Source organism: Eurypyga helias, unplaced genomic scaffold (assembly GCF_000690775.1).
Source record: "Eurypyga helias isolate BGI_N326 unplaced genomic scaffold, ASM69077v1 scaffold28184, whole genome shotgun sequence".
Classification (NCBI taxonomy): domain Eukaryota; kingdom Metazoa; phylum Chordata; class Aves; order Eurypygiformes; family Eurypygidae; genus Eurypyga; species Eurypyga helias.
The window spans coordinates 17,727-35,107 of NW_010244777.1; the positions used below are offsets into that span (position 1 = coordinate 17,727).

A 17,381-nucleotide genomic window follows, 5' to 3' on the forward strand; every position below is an offset into this window, starting at 1 on the left:
TGGGAATTGAACTCCCACTTGGCAGCACAAAGCGTGACAATCGACTAAACACAGGAAGCATGCTTTCAAAATGTAAGGGAAGGAGCAACAACTGAGAAGGTTTCCTGTCATAAAGCCCTTGTAAATGAAAGTTAAGGCCTTGTAACAAAAATAAAAAAGAGCATTGAAATTTCTCAAAATGCTTAGATTGGCTTGAGTAAAATCTCTTCCAAACTGCTGGCTCAGAACTTGAGATTTCAATGTTCATCTGAGTTTAGGATGGGAAATGATATACTTAATGTAATTTACGTTATTATTATATGTCATGCCAATCACACCATTATAATCACTATAGTAATATACATTATGTATTAGAAGCTCTATGTTATATATTAGCCTTTGCGAATATGTTGCTTCTGTGAAAATGGAAGAATCCCTAGGACAGATTTGGAGCAGTGAACTTTCCATCAACATAGCTGTAAATTCATTAAAACCTTTTTTTTTTTAATGTTGTAGTAATCTGTTTTAATGTCAGTGAATCTCACTGCCAACCTTTTTTATTGATGAAAGTAACAACATATGCTGTTCATGCACTGGCTTTAGTAACACCATTTCTTTTCCTCTACTGGATTTGGCCTATGGAGTCATGACAACCATCTTTTTTGCTATCCATTTTGGGGGGATCCATCTGGAGGTTCAAAATTAATTAAAACTAAAAACCCAGTTTTCCATTGCAGAGCCAGCTGTTAAACAATAGCAGCAGCCAATATGGTGATGATCCTCCCCCCCCCCCTTTTTTTAAAATGGCATTAATATTTACATGCCAAATACTTTATAAAAACCTTTTAACAAAAAGAGAACAACCAACACTTCAGTGACTGAAAAACAATTTTAAAAGGAAAAAACCCTACTATTATTCACTTGTGATCCTGCAATTTTTCTTCAATTGTGTGATTGGGCTGAGAGCGCCATTTTCTTAAAGCAGGGTGACATGGACTATGTTAGTACAGTTTAGTGGTCACATGAAAAACTTCCCTACTCTTCAGAACTCCACGTTTTTCTGAGCCAATTCACTACACAATTTGTTCTGATCAATGTGATCAATGTAATGAGATTTCAGCCTAAAGCACTAATGAGCTTTTAAATGTAACCCTGTTGATGCAGACCTGACTTTGATAGCGGCACCCAGTGAGTTCAGTGGGTCCCAGCAGAGCACCCTAAAATCTCAAAAGGTGTTCTGTGTCATTCTGAGCATGGAGGATCAAGGCCATAGCTTTTGCCACATTACTAATTTTATAGCTTCATCATAATCATGCTACTAATGACTTCTATTGTACATAAATACTTTATGGTTCTGTTTCCTGGATACAGCTTCTGTGTGTGTCTGAACACACAAACAGAATTCATTTCCAGTGAATTAGAGTTGAAAGGAGTGCTAAAAAATATTCCCATTGTTGGAAAATTTATGTAGACCTGGGTGACAGAAGCATCAGAAGTCACGTTTGCAGAAGTGTCCTCTTTAGAAATGTGTTTTCCTGTTGGTGACGATTTAATTTTTGTTTGTTTGTTTGTTTTGTTAAGTGCTTGGTGTTGGTCTGTTGTTCTTTAAAAGCACAGCTGGGGACTGATTCCTCAGCAGATCTGCAACAGCTGATGAGAACTTTCCCTGTAGCACTGCTAACACCAAGTTGGGAGCCACTGAATTTTTAGTTACACTGTTGTAGGTGTGTATGGAGCTGTTGTGACAGGTGAAAATGGGGTTAGGCTTTTGGTTTTGACTGCTTATGGCCTGGCAATTTGATGTGTAAGCATTTCCAGTTCTCAGAGAGTTGTGCAACGTGAGGGGAGAAGCCGGAGGTTAGGCCTTCCCAGGGCCTGTTGCCTTGCTGTTTTATCCCCACAGGATTGAAAGCTGTTATGCACGTTGAAAGAAACCTGGATTTTCTAGCAACCCTACCCCCAACTGGCTTTTATAAAAGGAGACTGTGGGACTGCCCTGCATGGGAAGAGATGCCCTTCCTTCAAGCACACCCCTGAGAAACAGAGTCAGGAGCGCAGGCCACAAGCGTTGCTTCTCCGTTCTTGTGCCCTTAGTGCTCCCAGAATTCACCCTGCCTTCGGAACTGGCGGTTGTTCGGTTGGTTTTCATTTGCATATGCTTAATTGCAAACCGAACAAATTACGTAAAGCTTGTTTGCGTATGCATGTGCTCTACCATCGAGGCAAACAGCAACGGGAGCTGAGGCAGGTTGAATCCCCAAGAAGTTTTGTCATGCCGCTTTGCGTCACGAGCTTTTCCTCGGGCTCTGAAATGCAACCGCGGGGAGCTTTTCACTGCGGCCAGCTGACTGCCGTTTCAAAGTTGGGTGACACCCCAGCGAAGCGCCCCCGGGAACACGGGGAGGCGACACCCCCCGACCGAAGTACAGCCCTGCCTGCGTTTAAGCGGGATCTGCCGTCTCGCGCAGCCGGCTGTCTGCGGGCAGGTGATCACCCTCATTTAGCCGTACCGCCAGTCACGTGACGAGAAAATGGTGGAGGATCCGCGTTCCTAGGAAGCCCCTGCGAAAGGAGGGATGCTGAAGTGCCGCGGTAAAGCATCTTTATTATTTTCCTAGTAGGAAGGCCTCTTCAAGTCTTCAGAGGGTAGGTAAGCGTCTCCGTGCTCCGCGAGGTTGGTGTGCAGAAGGTTTTCAGGCTAAGAGCCCTGCTGCTGCGGTTACTTTACATAGGAAAAGGGGAAATGTTTGTCAGCAGAATGCAACCCGGGACCTCGTTACTGAAAACCGGGCAGCTGTATTTTAATTCTGTGTCGGCTCTTTACGAGGGCAGCTTACATCAGTTCAATGAGACTTCTTTTGTCTGAGTTCAGCCACGGTATTCGTAATTAGGAAACAAAACTTCACAGTCACCTAGCGCGTTATATTATTTCCAGCTTGTTTGCCTAGCTCTGCGGATACGGTGGGATTAAAAGGAACGAACGTTGGGCATTATCAGCGGATAACTTGCTTTTAAGGCTGCTTCCTTATTGGCATAGCGATTGTTTGTGATAGCTCTCATTGCACACTGCTTGACAGTGGTATTGTTTTCAGGTTTTTTGCTATCAGCCGAGGTATACGTTTTTTTTACTTTTTCTCAACGTCCTCTTAAAATGTTGCAGTGAACAGAATACGTAATCTTTGAAGGTTAACTGATCCAGGCGGTAGTAATAATCTCAGTGGTAAGAGGAATGAAAAATGACTGCAAAAGTTGATCTGTACAGGCAGTATTTTTGTTTTAGTTTAATTATAGGAGCTTGATTCAGTTCCATTGAGTTGTTTGCTTTTCTGTGATGAAAAAATGAAAATACTCTTCATTTTTAGAGTGTAGTAAGCAACAAAATGACAGTGATGTACAGGAGGCATTGAAAATTTATAGAACGTCTAAATGCTAGTTACTTAGAGGAACATTAAAAGGAATTGTGTGCAGGCTTGGTAGGTGTATTTAGCCAGAATCATTATAAGAACGGGAGGGGTCAAGCAGAGATGTCATTTCTGGACTTACCTTTATTAACACTCTTGGGAAGCAGAGCTTTGTTGAGAAAGGGAAGATTCTGTCTCCTGACTGCGTTGCTAGAGCTGTGTGTAAGTTATCTGTGGGATCAGGAGGGGGAAGGACATAGGCCAGTCCATAACCTGCCAAAAAACTTTTATTTCCAGGGCTGCAGTGTTCCTTCCACTACTCTCACCATGCTCTCCACTGTGATGTCGTGTGGGGCAGGGGAGTACTAAGGTCTAAAATAGCCTTTTTATATTCCTGTCTTTGAGTCTGGCTGTTATTTGACCCTGCATAAATCTGGACAATATCATAGGCAGTTTGTGTAGTTAGAGACAACTCTACGTATCACGTAAGTTCCCTACTTGAAAAACAGTGCTACAAGCAGTCTGTTCTGGTTTTGTGGCATGTCTGTAGTATTGAACAGTAACAGGAGAGCAGTGTTATTTAACAGCTTGTAATAATATCTGTAGAAAAAGTCAGAGGGAAAAAAAAGCCAATCTTTAAGCCCCAGTCCTTGCCCAGGCAAAAGATGCAGCTCTCAAACTTAGTAAGGAAGTTATGTCTAGGTGAGAATACGGTTTTGTCAGTATCTGTGAATATTGCTAAAACCATTTTTATCAGTGTAGTGTCTTCAGGACTGGAGACGCTTTCCACCAGCTCCTGTACATCTGTCTATAAAGATCTGGTGCTACTTCAACAACAAATGAGACTGAGGGAGAGGGGAGGATGGGAGTGACAGTCCAGGTGCTTGGCAGATTTCTTATTTTTGTCTACTTGTTTTTGCTTTGGAGATTGAATGAAATGGCTTGACTGTTAGGGGATTTTATGAATTACTCATTCAGGTGTTTCCAATTAGTTCTTAGCATATCCTGTAGACTGCAGTCTTCTCTATAGCCACGGCAGCAGTCAAAAATAGCAGATCGGACTTCCTTGTTTCAGGCTACCAGATGAAAGCTGTGTCCTACAAGATCAAGACGCCTCTCCTTCGTAGAAAACACTGGCAACAAACTCCAAGGAGCTGTCTGATGGACAGCAGCCCAGCAAGGATACACCTTTGCCTGCTTGTCTGAAGTAGCAGACCATATAGCTAACCTTGCCCTTTTATTTCCCAAGCTATAATGTATGAGTGCCATGTGGAGGAGGAAGACCCATTGCTTACCTCCTTCCTTGATAGTATTTTCCACAATTCTGGCTTTTTCACAGCGTTTTTGATGTCTGACATTCTTCTCTCTCCCACTCTTGTTTTTTTTTTATCTTCCTACTGCTTCTGTGGCCCTTCCAACTGAGTTGCAGAGTTTTGCTTCTGAAGATACCTGGCAGCTTTCTGCAACTCCTGTCTCCCTTTGCATTGCCTTTTTAGACCTGCCTGCTGCAGGGTCTGACAATCTTACTGCTCTGAACGCGTCCTGCCAGAGCAAGCCGCCTGCAGGACTGCCTTGTTTGGTACTTGAGCAGAGCTTATGTGCCTCGGTTAGGCACCTTCTCTTGCTCATGGATGGGCTTTGCCTCTGTTTTTCCCAAGGTGTGAATCACCCAGTATGGATAGGAGCTTTTCAGTTACCAGTTTGCACCTATTGGGGTTTTATCATTTTTATCTGCAGGTTAAAAGTCCTGGTTCACATTTTGCATTGTCACTTACATTTCTCTGCTATCTATTACGTCTCTGACAACTGCAGTTTTGAGACAGACCAAAATTTAGTATCACCCTCTTTTTAGAGCCTTTTCTTTAGCTCGGTCATAGTCAAGATAGGGAAAATGTAGCTGTTAGTTATTTGTAGGTTTGCTGCAGTAGGTAAGATACGAATCTAAATTATAATAACATTGACCATTATAAGTTGTGGAATCAAAGTTACATTAACAGGGAAAAGATGGAAATATGACTGTACGGTGACATAAAAGTCAGAAGAAAAGAGAAAATGAATATATGCACAAGATTTCAGGTTGTTTCAGACAGATAATGAATAAAGCCATAAACAGGACCAAAGAAAAACTATTACAAGAGGAGGAAAAGCTGAGTCATACAGTATAAAAAAAAATGTTGCCATGTATATTTTCCTGTCTGTCCGCATATTCTAAATTGTGCAAAGGCTGAACTTGAAATCAAAGGAATCCTAGAAAATTCCTGATGCTTTAATGAGCAGATCAATAAAAGTGCCTAGGAATCTGTAGGTCTTGATATCAAGTGAGTTGTTACGGGTAGCAGGTCTGAAAAATCATCCCTTTTCATCTATTAACCTGTTGTAAGATGCTTTGTTAAAACATTTGATTCCAGCTAATGTAGTATGGTGTCATCATCATTGTACATGTCAGCATTCATACATGCAGAAAAACAAATCCCTTAAGCAATGCAGGAAGTTGACAGTATTGCAGAAAGGCAAAATAGCCACTGAAGTTGAGAAGTTAGCTCAGTTGCAGAACTAGTGGTTTTTAATTATGGTTAAGAGCAGTCCGAGGCATTTTAGCATGTCTTCATTTGGAAGCAGGAGTGCTTAATAAGGTGTAGACTGTAATAATAGTTGGAGAGGAGTTCTCACAACTCCACTGGAGAATCTCAGTAGGGTGTAAAATGTAAAACCTTCTAAAGACTTTATGCTTCAGATCCTGCAACCTCTACCCTGTTAACTACTCTCAAAGCAGTAGCATACTTCCTGAAAGTACAGATGGCTGGTATAAAGTACATGCTGTCTTCTCAAGTGCTGTTCATGTGCCAGTTTCATCAGTTGGAGTTGCAGGTATTCTGATGAATGATCTTGACAGCAAAGTATGGCAGGAAAATGATCACTGTGAACCACACATGCCGGAAGGAACGCTGGTTTTAGAGTAAGAAAAACTGAGTTTGCTCAAGGAATAATTAATTGCCCAATGAAAGTGACAGGTTGGAATCAGGTCCCAGATCTGTGATTAGATCTGGCATTTTAATAAATTTTTAGAAATACAATTTTCAAACAAAATGTATTTTCAGGTTATACTTAAGTATCTTTTACATCAGCTTGATTTAACTCCTACTTTCTCTGTGGGCATTACCTTGTTACAGTTCATTTGTAGTGTTTGTTCAACAGTGGCTGTTGATTAACAGATCATCTAGATGTTATTTGTGGAATATTAACAACACATATTAAAAGGAAAGAGATCAGATAAGTTTAAACAAGCCTTCAAAATGCTGATGTTGCTCTGAAACTACATAGCCCATTGCCATACCTTGTAATCTTCCAACATCGATGGAGGAGCACCCCTCACACAGGCTCCTCAGATCTGTGTGGTTAATTCCTGTAATTTTCCACTGGCTCAGTAAAGATTAAGCAGCACTGAGCTAGGCATGTAGCAGAGGAGAGCCCTTGCTCTGAGGGCAAGACCATATGGTGGTACGTCAAAGCAGCGCCAAAGCAGAGGAGTAGATGTCAAGTGACATATTATTTCTACTTTAGAATTTGTTACTCTCTACCTGCTGTTGCACACAAAATGCTGAGTTGAGTATTATCAAAATGGTGATACTCGTAAATTCCAATGAGGTTCATTAAATTGCTAGCACTCCACTGTAAGGCATTGTTGGAGACAGCACTGTTTCATGGGTACAGTCAGGCAACACTGCCCAAAGAATTGTCTCCTATTCCTGTCCATGACATGGAGTTAGGTGGTGCAGGGCAGGTCACTAGGAGTCAGCAGCTGCTGGCATCGCACCTGCCCTTCCCCTCTGACCCTTGTCTGATTTGTTCTTTCTCTGGATGCCAAAGAAGCCACTGGGGTCTGACTACACCAGTCTTTTTCAGTGGCAGCTAGTCACGAGGATCGGTAGTGGCATATAGAAGATTCTATAAAATGCTACATATTCAGGAAAAAAAAGACGAATGTTATTAGGCATCGTGTATCAGGAACTCACAATTAGTGGAAACTCTCCAAGGTAATTTCTCTGTTTCTCTGCTCTAACAGTGTATAATTCCTTATCTTTAACTCATAAAGCTGTTGTGGGAGGGAGGTATGTTAAACCATGTTTGGGAATGCCCAATCCTCAGGTGATTAGCAGCTCTGAAAAGCCCCAGAATGGGCTGATTATCCTGTCTCTAGAGCAGTGTTTGAATGGTGCACTGTTAATAATGCTTGGAGACACAAAAAGCACAAGGTAAGGTATTAAATAATTCTTTACTGGGTTGCACTGTGTTTCCTGTAGCATCCTGTGACCTACTGTTGACAAATCTATAGGAAGAGACTTCTGGGGACTCTGGGATCGCTGCAGGCAGCATCAGCCTGGCTTGCATTCCTAAGACTCCATTTCCACAAGACCTGTAGGTTTGGGACTTAAATCCGATTTTACTCACTCTGTGTTCAGATGCCTTTTTATTTCTTGTGGCTGGAAGTCACAGATAATTGAAGAAGCCTGGATCCCTTCCATAAGCCTTCGTCATCCATGGGCATATGCAATAAGGTTGCTGAAATAGCATGGTCAGTCCCATTATGACTCATCTATTTACTTAGATTTTTGTCCCTCCATGGCTCCCGGCATCCTTCCCTGGATTTGTCTGCTTCTCTTGCGCAGGCAAGCAGTCTTCCCTGTGACACAGGGAGGGAGCTGGCAAGGAGTCAGGACAGACAGCCTGTGGCTGCCTAGCAGCAGTGAAAGCAGCATCATGCAGTTAAGAATAGCAGCTTTTATTTTTTAACAGTCTTAAACTAGTAAGAGCAGACAGGAGGGACTACTACGATGAGTGGCTACCTGGAAAAAAAAATGAGGCTTAGAATATAGATTTAAGAAAAGCAACAAAATGGCTAGATAGATACTAACCACTTGTATTGAGTGGTGACTAAGAAACATTTCCATAAGATATGGTTAAAAAAACTTATTCGGTGGCCCAAAGCAAGAATTTTAATGTTTTCAGTTAACATACTGAAATGCAAACAATTTAAATCTTGTGGCTAGAATACAGGATTTTTGTACAGAAATAATATTGCCTCTTACAGACATGCTTAACTTTTCCATCCAGCTTTGATGCTGAAAATGGAGTAAAAAATAGAGTGAAAAACATGGAAAAATGCCCATTAACAGTATAATCAGTAAAAGAAGCTTTCATTCTGAAGTGTGAAGAACTAGGAAGGTATGACTTTTACTAATTTTTAGCAATGATTTATTTTGAGGCTAGAAAGTAATGACCTGTTCTTCTGTAAAATGAAACACATGCTGGTATTTCATCTACTGTGCAACAGTATGACAAGATTAGTTAATGCTTGGACAGATTTTTTATTAATAAGGCTTTTGGCTCAAACAGAACACCATAGATAATTTTTTTCTTTGTTTTTCTGGTTTGCATCCAGAGATGGGAATAAAAGTCTTATGCTATGTATAAATTTCAGTGCTCAGTCTATCGATTTTTCCTGAAGTAATTTATTTGTGATTAAGAGTGACTAAATTAACTGTGTTGCTCTGGCTGTTTTTGTGTTATATTAACATCTGGCTGCCTAGTGCAGCTCTTGGGAGATTATAACATTAATCCATTTTTACAAGTCACCTGTATACAATACAGTTATTTTATAGAGCTATGAGTAAAAGTAATTACATTTTTCTAGTCTTGGATATCCTGGAGTGGATTCCTTCCAATATGCTAATTTTCTTGGTACATGGATGTAGTTGAAGCATAGTCCCTGACTGATACTCACTGAGTCCTGCTCAGTATGTCACTTTGATTTGTTGCATACTTCGCTACAGTTCATGGATCATTAATTCACTGAACCTAAAAAATTCACACCGCAGTCTCCTTTAGCTCTGAATATGCAGCTGTAGAAATTTTTATTTATCGTCTGAAAGCTTTGTAGCAAAGGACTAGTTTTAGGAAGTAACTTTGGGATTGTTCTTAGTGGGTGCATTTGATAATGGGCTTATTCTTCTCTTAGTGCACAATCCAGTTGATTTTTTTGGGGAGAGTCATGTTCCTGCCTATTTTTCTCTTCTGCTTTCTGTGTATTTTCACCAAACTTTCTTCAAATTAAAGCCTGTGTATTGTCAGCTTTTATTTTTCAACTTTATGTACTAACACTTTATTTCCTATTGCATCTATTTTTGGCTGTAGACACAGTTGATACTGAAGTATGTCCAACAGTTCTCTGACTGCTTGTAGAACATCTCTACCCATCTTACATGGATGATAAGCATCAAAATGCAAACACATGCATATTAAATTAGGATTTGTTATTAGTCCATTAGCACTAAAGGTCTCTGAAATAACGCATGTCAGTTATAACATAGTTCATAGACTTGTGTTTGTAACCAGAAGAACCATCCTCTGTTTGAAACAGAGGACAGAGTGACTATACTCTGTCTTTTCTGAGCACCCCAAGAAAGTAATGATTTCAGAAAGTAGATACTTGCTGTTATTTTAAAGCATACTATTGTAGCAAGGGTTTGGAACTTCTAATCTCTAGCTTTTTCTGAACAGAAATGGAACAGCAGTTACAAGCCACAGGCTTGGGGCACATGTATGTAACACATGAAAGAAAGGGAAAGATAGTCTATTGGGATGTAAGTGCAAAACAGGCAGGCAAGTTTTGGTTCTAAAAATGGAATTGGTTGTCAAGTGTTTAATTGTGATAACAGAATAGGTTTTGCTTTGGCTGCTCTTTCTTGTGAGGTGATTGTTGGAGTAGCTACAGAGAGGAATGAAAGCAGAACACCCCAGAAGTCAGCTATCTGGTGAGATGTTTTGCCTTTGTACTTCTATAAATTTCTGTAGCACAGAATTGTAAATTGGAGAGGAATACAGCAATTAAGAAAACACTGTCACCTCTACCTCGATGTAAATTCTGACTTGTAGACTTTTTAAAGATTTGCTCTAGGCTCCACTTCAGGGCCTTTATATTGCTTCGGAGTATGGAAGAACAGGATTCTCATTTTAAGGAAAAAAAAGAGGTGAGGCATCCTCCAGGTGGAGCGATCAGAATGCTTTGGAGATGTCAGTTGGTTGCCTCTGGCAGCTGAAAGGCCAGAGATGGGCTTGCACATGGTACTGTGCGCTCTGGTCTTGGCCTGGCAAAACACTTAAATCTGCTTAATCGTAAGGGTGCTTTCTGGTGGAGCCGCGCCGAGCCTCAGTGGATGGGTGTTGCTGGATAAACGCAAAGGGCGTTTTCATATCTTCCAAGGAAAATGCTGTCCTGTCATCTCCTGTCCCTCAAGTTCCTGCTTCTCCTTTCCTGGTGCCTGTGCTTGCGTAAGGATGCTATTAAAGGGTGGGAATGGGATGGGAGGGTTCCAAGGAAAAGTACTTTGCGCTGCCTGTGTTCCGCAAAAGCGACTCCAGGAGGAGCTTTTCTCTTACCTTGTTTTTGTGCTTAAAATTTCACAGTTCATGCATTCGTCCTCAAAACAATTTTTCCCTGCAAACCAGTGAGACAGTGGCCTATAAACAGGGCTCTTACTTCATCCAAGACTAGGGCATACATGTGTAATGTGTGGCATTTGAGACTATGAAAAAGCCAGATGTCAAGTCTCTGAATACCCTTTTCATTGTACTACATCTCCTCTCCTCCCATGACGTTTCCAAAAAAAGCATGTATTAATACAGGCTGAGGTGATTTCATCCATGTCATTTTTCTTACTAGTCATGCTTTGAAACTTTATAGAAACCTTTAACTTATGTGAAATTTTAAATATAAAAGTATTTCTGTGTATAGGGAGAACAGCATAGAAGACACATGATTTACTTATCTAGGAAAAGTGTTCGGCAGTTCTGGGCTCTACCTCAGATTAAACTGTATACATTTTCCAAGCTTTTTTACTCACCAGTGCAAAAGTTTGAAGTCCGGCTGGTGAGCAAGTTGTGGGTTGTAGAGGGTGTATTCACTTTAGACAGGAGATAGTCACCGTGTATTAATGTGGCTCTCCTTTGCAGATTGTAGGTGTTCATTCAGAGCAACCCATTGGACAGGTTATTTGCTTTAGACTACATAAATTAATTTCTTTATATGTGATAGCTGCAGAGCCGCTTGGGAAACCGGTGATATTTCGCATGTGACACAAGGATGAGGAAGCACAGCCCAAAGGGGTTATGACATACCGCTGTGCATATTCAGAGCTGCTCTTTCCAAAATATGAGAATGCTGCTGTACCTGGAAAAGTCAGGAAAGATAACTTTTATTCTGAGAAATACTGATTTGAGAGAGCACTAAGAATTATTTAAAGATTATTGGTTTACTGAGCTGTAAGAATGTCTGAACCAAAGGAAAGGATTTCAGCCTCCAGCCTTTCTCTCCTTCTTCCGTAAGAATTTGGTATCTGTCTCTGATCCACCTTTGACAGATGGGGTGAGGGGGTGTTAGCTGCTTCTGAACAAGTATGTAGACCTGAATTATCAAAGCAAATATGCAGTAACTTGATTCCCAGTGCAGCTGATCCTTTAATAACTGGTCTGTGTACCACATAAAAGAAGTCATTTATGACTCAAAAAGCTTACTTGACTTTGACCTCTGTTCGGAGTGAAAGATCCTTTATTTTCTCTATCCAGTAAATAATACCTGATTATAATGAAGCTTTCTAAAGCAAATTAATTTACTTCTTCAACAGGGAGCATTCACTGGAAGCACAAAAAAAAGTTTTCTAATATTTTTGGCCACATCTTCCATGGCATCAGTTGCACCTGTATGGAAGGCAAGGAGTTTTGTAAGTCACAATTTGGGAAGTATGTGAAGTAGGCTGTGGGAAAGGAAGAGGAGGTAGTTGCTTAATTAAAGTTTCTGGAGTCCATTTTCCATTACTAGGGTTCTTGCTGAGATACGTTGAGAATTTGCGCACAGCCAGAAATTACTGGGCAAGGTGTCGAGCTGCTCAGCACAGCACGCTCTTAAAATCCATCAGAAAATGGGGAGCTCTGTCTATACAAAACAAACTTTGTATCTTGCTCATTCTCACACTGATGGGGAGTCTGGAGCCATATGTTCAGGTACTGTGTCACAGAAGCCATGCTCTGTGCCTGGCTCTTTAAACTCACCAGATTTGAAAGATGCCTGTATTGCCTATTAACATATAACTGAACAAATGTTAACTACTTTTAAAAAAAAAAAATTAACTTGCTCTGAACATAGATATGTATGTCTGGCAAGGAATCTTTAATCTGTCTGGGTAAAGCACAAGGGATCTGGAAAAATAGGACTAACTTGAGAGTCAGACTGTCTTCTCTGAAAAGTCTGACTCATTATTTGACAGTAAATGAAAACCTGGCACAAATTTAAAAAAAAAAAAAAGGAAATCTAATCTCAGCTGAGAAACTTCTGAAAGGTGGTACATTCTGTGTGATTGAAAATATAATGGAAAATTTTGTGTCAGCAATGCTTTAGGTAACTGGGCTTGAACTGATTTTTAACTGCCTGCTTTGTCCCAGATCTTTCAAGACTGCAGACTCCTGCTTCCCCAATCAAATATCCCAGTATGAACTGTATGGATTATCGACATTAAAACCACTGTGCCATCAAAATAAAGTTAGAGATTCTCAGACAAATTCTGATGCTGTTCACTTGTAATCCCTAAGCAAAGGGTTGAATATATTTATTGCCTATAGCAGCAGCTGTATTTCAGTAGAAATTCAAACAAAAGGATATGAAGCACGTTTATCTTTCAGTCCCCCAGAAACGTACCATTCTTGTAAACACAACTGTAATACAAAAATCTGGTTTAACGTGGCTGTAGTGGTCCCACTCAAAGCAGAAAAACATTTGAAATTGATGTTAGGAAAGTGTAAGGGATTCTAGCGAAAGCAACAGTACCAGCTCCAAGAGCTGGATACACCTAAAGATGCCGCAGGGAGAAAAGCACTCTTGAGGCAATCCCAGAAATGTCGTGACTTAGAACAGTTCGGTCCCAGGCACTGCAAAAATTTAAGGCGGCTCTCAAAATTCTGAATTGGGGGAAATTGCTTTTATACAGATGATAAATGTCACTGTTTCTGTAGGGTTAGAGTGTACAAAACTCAGTCATGCTCTTGTACAGAGATGATGATCTTCATTCTGCTTGAACATTTACGGGTTTACTGCAGAGAATACTGTCTCTAATGTAGAAAGCCTCAAAGTTCACTGTCCTCCCCTAGCTTACTCTTCACAAGTTGAGAAAAGAGCATTTCCTTTCAAATAGTTTCCTGCAGTGATTTATGAAGCTTGTTCAGTAAGGAACTGTCATTTGGTGTCATAAGGCTGTAAGAGGTTTTATAAATGGATGGTTTATATATTAGTATCAAAACCCTGTTCTGTTCAGCCAAACTTACACCCTTGAGCACCAATAAATCATCATCTGAGTAGTCCCGAGCTGCTTTAATCCAAGAACTTTTTGTAGTTTCATATTTGGAAAGGTTAATAAAGCTCCAAATAAAATCTTGATCTGAATTTAAAATGGATTAGAAGCATTCATCCTCTCCCCACGCTATTTCCCCCACTATGGTTTCTCACCTTATCCAGCTGTTACTGACAGAGCTTCGTTAGATGCTAAGTTCAGATGAATAAATTAGCCTTCATTACAGATGTTTTAGTATGAATGGAACAGACACCAAAAAAAGCCAAATACTGTAATACCTTATTTACATTTTCTAAATAAATTGTGTGATATTTTGTGTGTCAGTTTTCTGTACAGCCTCTGAACACAAATGATGCTACAGAGAAGGGAAAAAGGAACTGGCACATTACAGACAATTTGTGCCATTCATTTTATTATGAGCAGGATACTTCGATCAAATTTCTTTACTCATCTATTGTGTATCCAAAGAGAATATTTCAAGCCTTATTTGTCAGTGATTAAACATACTCCAAAATTGGCGTGTTTTGTAGAAATCATTAAGCAGTTAATCTTTGCATTTGTGAAAGATGTACTCTATGGTATGTGGGCATAAATCTAGTAAAATTAGCAAGATTTAATGTGTGTCTGTTTTTATTCAGAGACAGGGCCTGGGCATGAATTCAGCAGCACAAACATGTTTTACCCTAGCTCTGTATTGTCTGTTTTCTCTATGGCCTCATGGTGAAAAACACTAGTTTGCCTGTCTGCATTGGGAATTTGATGGTATGGGGCTTCAGGTAAAGGGGTTTAACAGGGTTTCACAACTTTAAGCACAGTGAAGCCTTTGGCTCACTTGCAGGTGGGGTGTACATGCACACATTTGTATATAATTGATATGAATTCAACAAGAAATCACAGAAACTGTGCTCCTACTGTGATGGCCAGAAGAATCTTGTCTCCACCTGGTAAAATAATGAGGGTGGTCCTCATGAGGAAAGTGAGGGTAGGAAGAAACTGCAGGAGCAACAAGCCAAGCCTATTCACACGCTTTCGGCTGAATCCTTCAGAACAGAGCTAGCTACTGCTGTGTTAGGGAAGACTACCTCCTTTTCTCTCATCACGGCTCTGTGAATCAAAATGTAAAAACTGTAAAAACTTCAGCTTTTGTAGGAGGGAGAAAAAAATTAAATAGTTTGGAACAGGATTACAGGAAAAAATGCTATAATGACTCTGATAAAATAAATGAAGCTTTTTTTATGTCATACAGTTTTAGCGCAGATAGTTTGGAAGCTGTCAAGAGTGTCCTGAAAAGGTAAAATTTTTTGTTTCCTGTCTACAGTTGAACCATCCTCCTAGAAAGCATTTCATAAAATACTTGAATGGAAAGTGGACATGAAAACAGCTCAAGTCAATTTGCTTTAAACATTCAAGCACCTTTGTTATTATTTTCACCACCTAATGTTTTTTGTCTTATGTATGTATGTTAAATGTAATTTCTTAGTGTCTTCCTAAAAAGGCAGTCTAGCTAAGGTTTTTTTCCAACATTTCAGTATTTGAAAATCTGTAATACAGTTTTAGTTCTTGCTTTTGTGCTTCCTGTACCCTTTCAATGCAGGACATCAACTGTTTTCAGTACTACAAAATGATGGATTTGGGTCAGAATTGCTCTAAAGTACAAATGATAGCAAAAGAATGAAGAAAACCCTCTCATGATCTCGTTTTTGCTCTACAGTAACTGTATAAACAGCAATGAAAAGACTGTTATGGAATGCTTAACTGTGGTGTGCAGTTTGCAAAGAGTAGCTGAAGTTCCCTTCAATGATGTGTCTGATTTGCATGATGATAAAAGACCAACTTCATTTGTATGAAATTAGAAACACTGCCATTTGGCAGCTTGTTGTTATTCAGTACTATGACTTGATCCAAGTGAAAGTGGCTATGTGTGACCGGTAGTCTCCAAAGGCTCTTCAGACGTGCATGAATCGGGTAAGAAGTGCACTGAAGGTTTATAACAGCTGTGTTCATTCCTCACATCAATTTGCGATCAGACTTCAGAACTGGCTATGTTGAGGAAAATTTTGGTACCGTATGAGATCACGTGAGCTGTATTAATAGCAAAGTCAGTCTGTGCATCTCTCTTTTAAGACTTTGCTTTGTATTTTACCTCTCAGGTTGGCACAAGAGGATGTAGGAATGGACATCCCCTTTGCTGAGGGTGTATTAAGCCCCAGTGCTACAGAGATGAGACCCGGTGAGAGAAGCTCTTACTCACTTCTTAATTATATCTTATTCCCTTGACATTTAATTATGCAGTGAGAAGGATGTTTCTGTGCTGGTAAAAAATCAGTGCAGTGTTAAGTTTGCTTTATTTAGTCAATTTTCTTCTTCACTTGTGGAATAATAATCTTACATTCTCTTGTACGTTGTTGTCGTCACACGTTTAGTCCTTGTGAAGTTTAAGTAGAATCTATTATTTATCTTATATATGAGTACTGTCTAAGTGAGCATGAGAATGCATCAATCAGAACAGCTTGAAATGTGCCATGCAATGCAGTGGCAAGGGGCAAAGCCATACCTAGCTTTTGTCTTGTTGAAGACCACTTTTATTTAAGACCGATAAAGAGATTCAGAGGTATTTTTATTTCTGTTACTGTATTGACTAAGATAATCTGTAGTTCAAAGTAACGACATAGCTACTTGCAAATCGGCACCATTTAAATGGCAGCAAGTGCCAAAGAAAAATATTTACAGGGCGTTTTGACTCATACGAATTTCTCCTGGATTCGGCAGTGTCCTGGCTCAGGACATATTATTTGTACATTGCTCTCTAAGTTCTTAAACATTGTGGGTTAGAGCATGTCCAAGGTTTGATTTTTTTCATCTGATGATTGGAAAAAAAAAAAAAAGAATCTGGATTTTGCATAATTTAAGAGCTCCCAGCTACATCTGCCATTCCTGTAGATGCTTGTTTTATTTTTTAAACATTAATGTTGGTATTTGTATTTTATGTTGGCTGGTCTTAAATGTTGTGGTGTTACTAAAATTGACCTGTCCCAGTGTGTTTGAAGGTGATTCTTGAGTATCTGGGACATGAATTGTATGAAGAGGAGATGTAAAATTGATGGGGTTGTTTTTTTGTTGTGGTTTTTTTTTTCCCAGAACCTCCCAATTCTCTTGATCTTAACGGTTCCCATCCAAGAAGGATAAAGCTCACTGCTCCAAATATCAATCTCTCTTTGGACCAGAGTGAAGGATCTATACTTTCTGATGATAATTTGGATACACCAGATGAAATTGACATCAATGTAGATGACCTTGACACTCCTGATGAGGCAGACTCTTTTGAATACACTGGACAAGGTAATGTTCTACATGTCAGTTGTAGAGTTCATCTCTCTTTCTTTACTGGTTACATGATCAGTTTCATGTCTGTCAGGCTATTAATGTGGTAAAAACATTTGAGGGTTAATGCTAGCTGTCCAGATATTTTTACCATCTGCTATTTTTTAACTTTTCTTCCCCTGTGTGAAGTATTACATTTGGGCTTATGCAGAGCGCACAAAGAAATAGTGCAGCTGATCAAATAAAACAAGAAAAGCTACCTAAAGAGAATCAAATTCCAAGT

General features: G+C 39.8%; 1 protein-coding gene across 1 annotated transcript in view; it reads left to right on the forward strand.

The window, feature by feature from the left end:
• Positions 1 to 17,116, forward strand: part of PRUNE2 (prune homolog 2 (Drosophila)) — a gene marked incomplete at both ends in the record, with an annotated part of 31,078 nt that extends 13,962 nt beyond the window's left edge. Inside the window, 2 exon segments of the mRNA XM_010149871.1 lie at positions 15,928 to 16,007; positions 16,916 to 17,116. Coding sequence (XP_010148173.1) covers positions 15,928 to 16,007; positions 16,916 to 17,116 — 281 coding nt within the window.
• Positions 17,117 to 17,381: the final 265 nt, after the last annotated feature.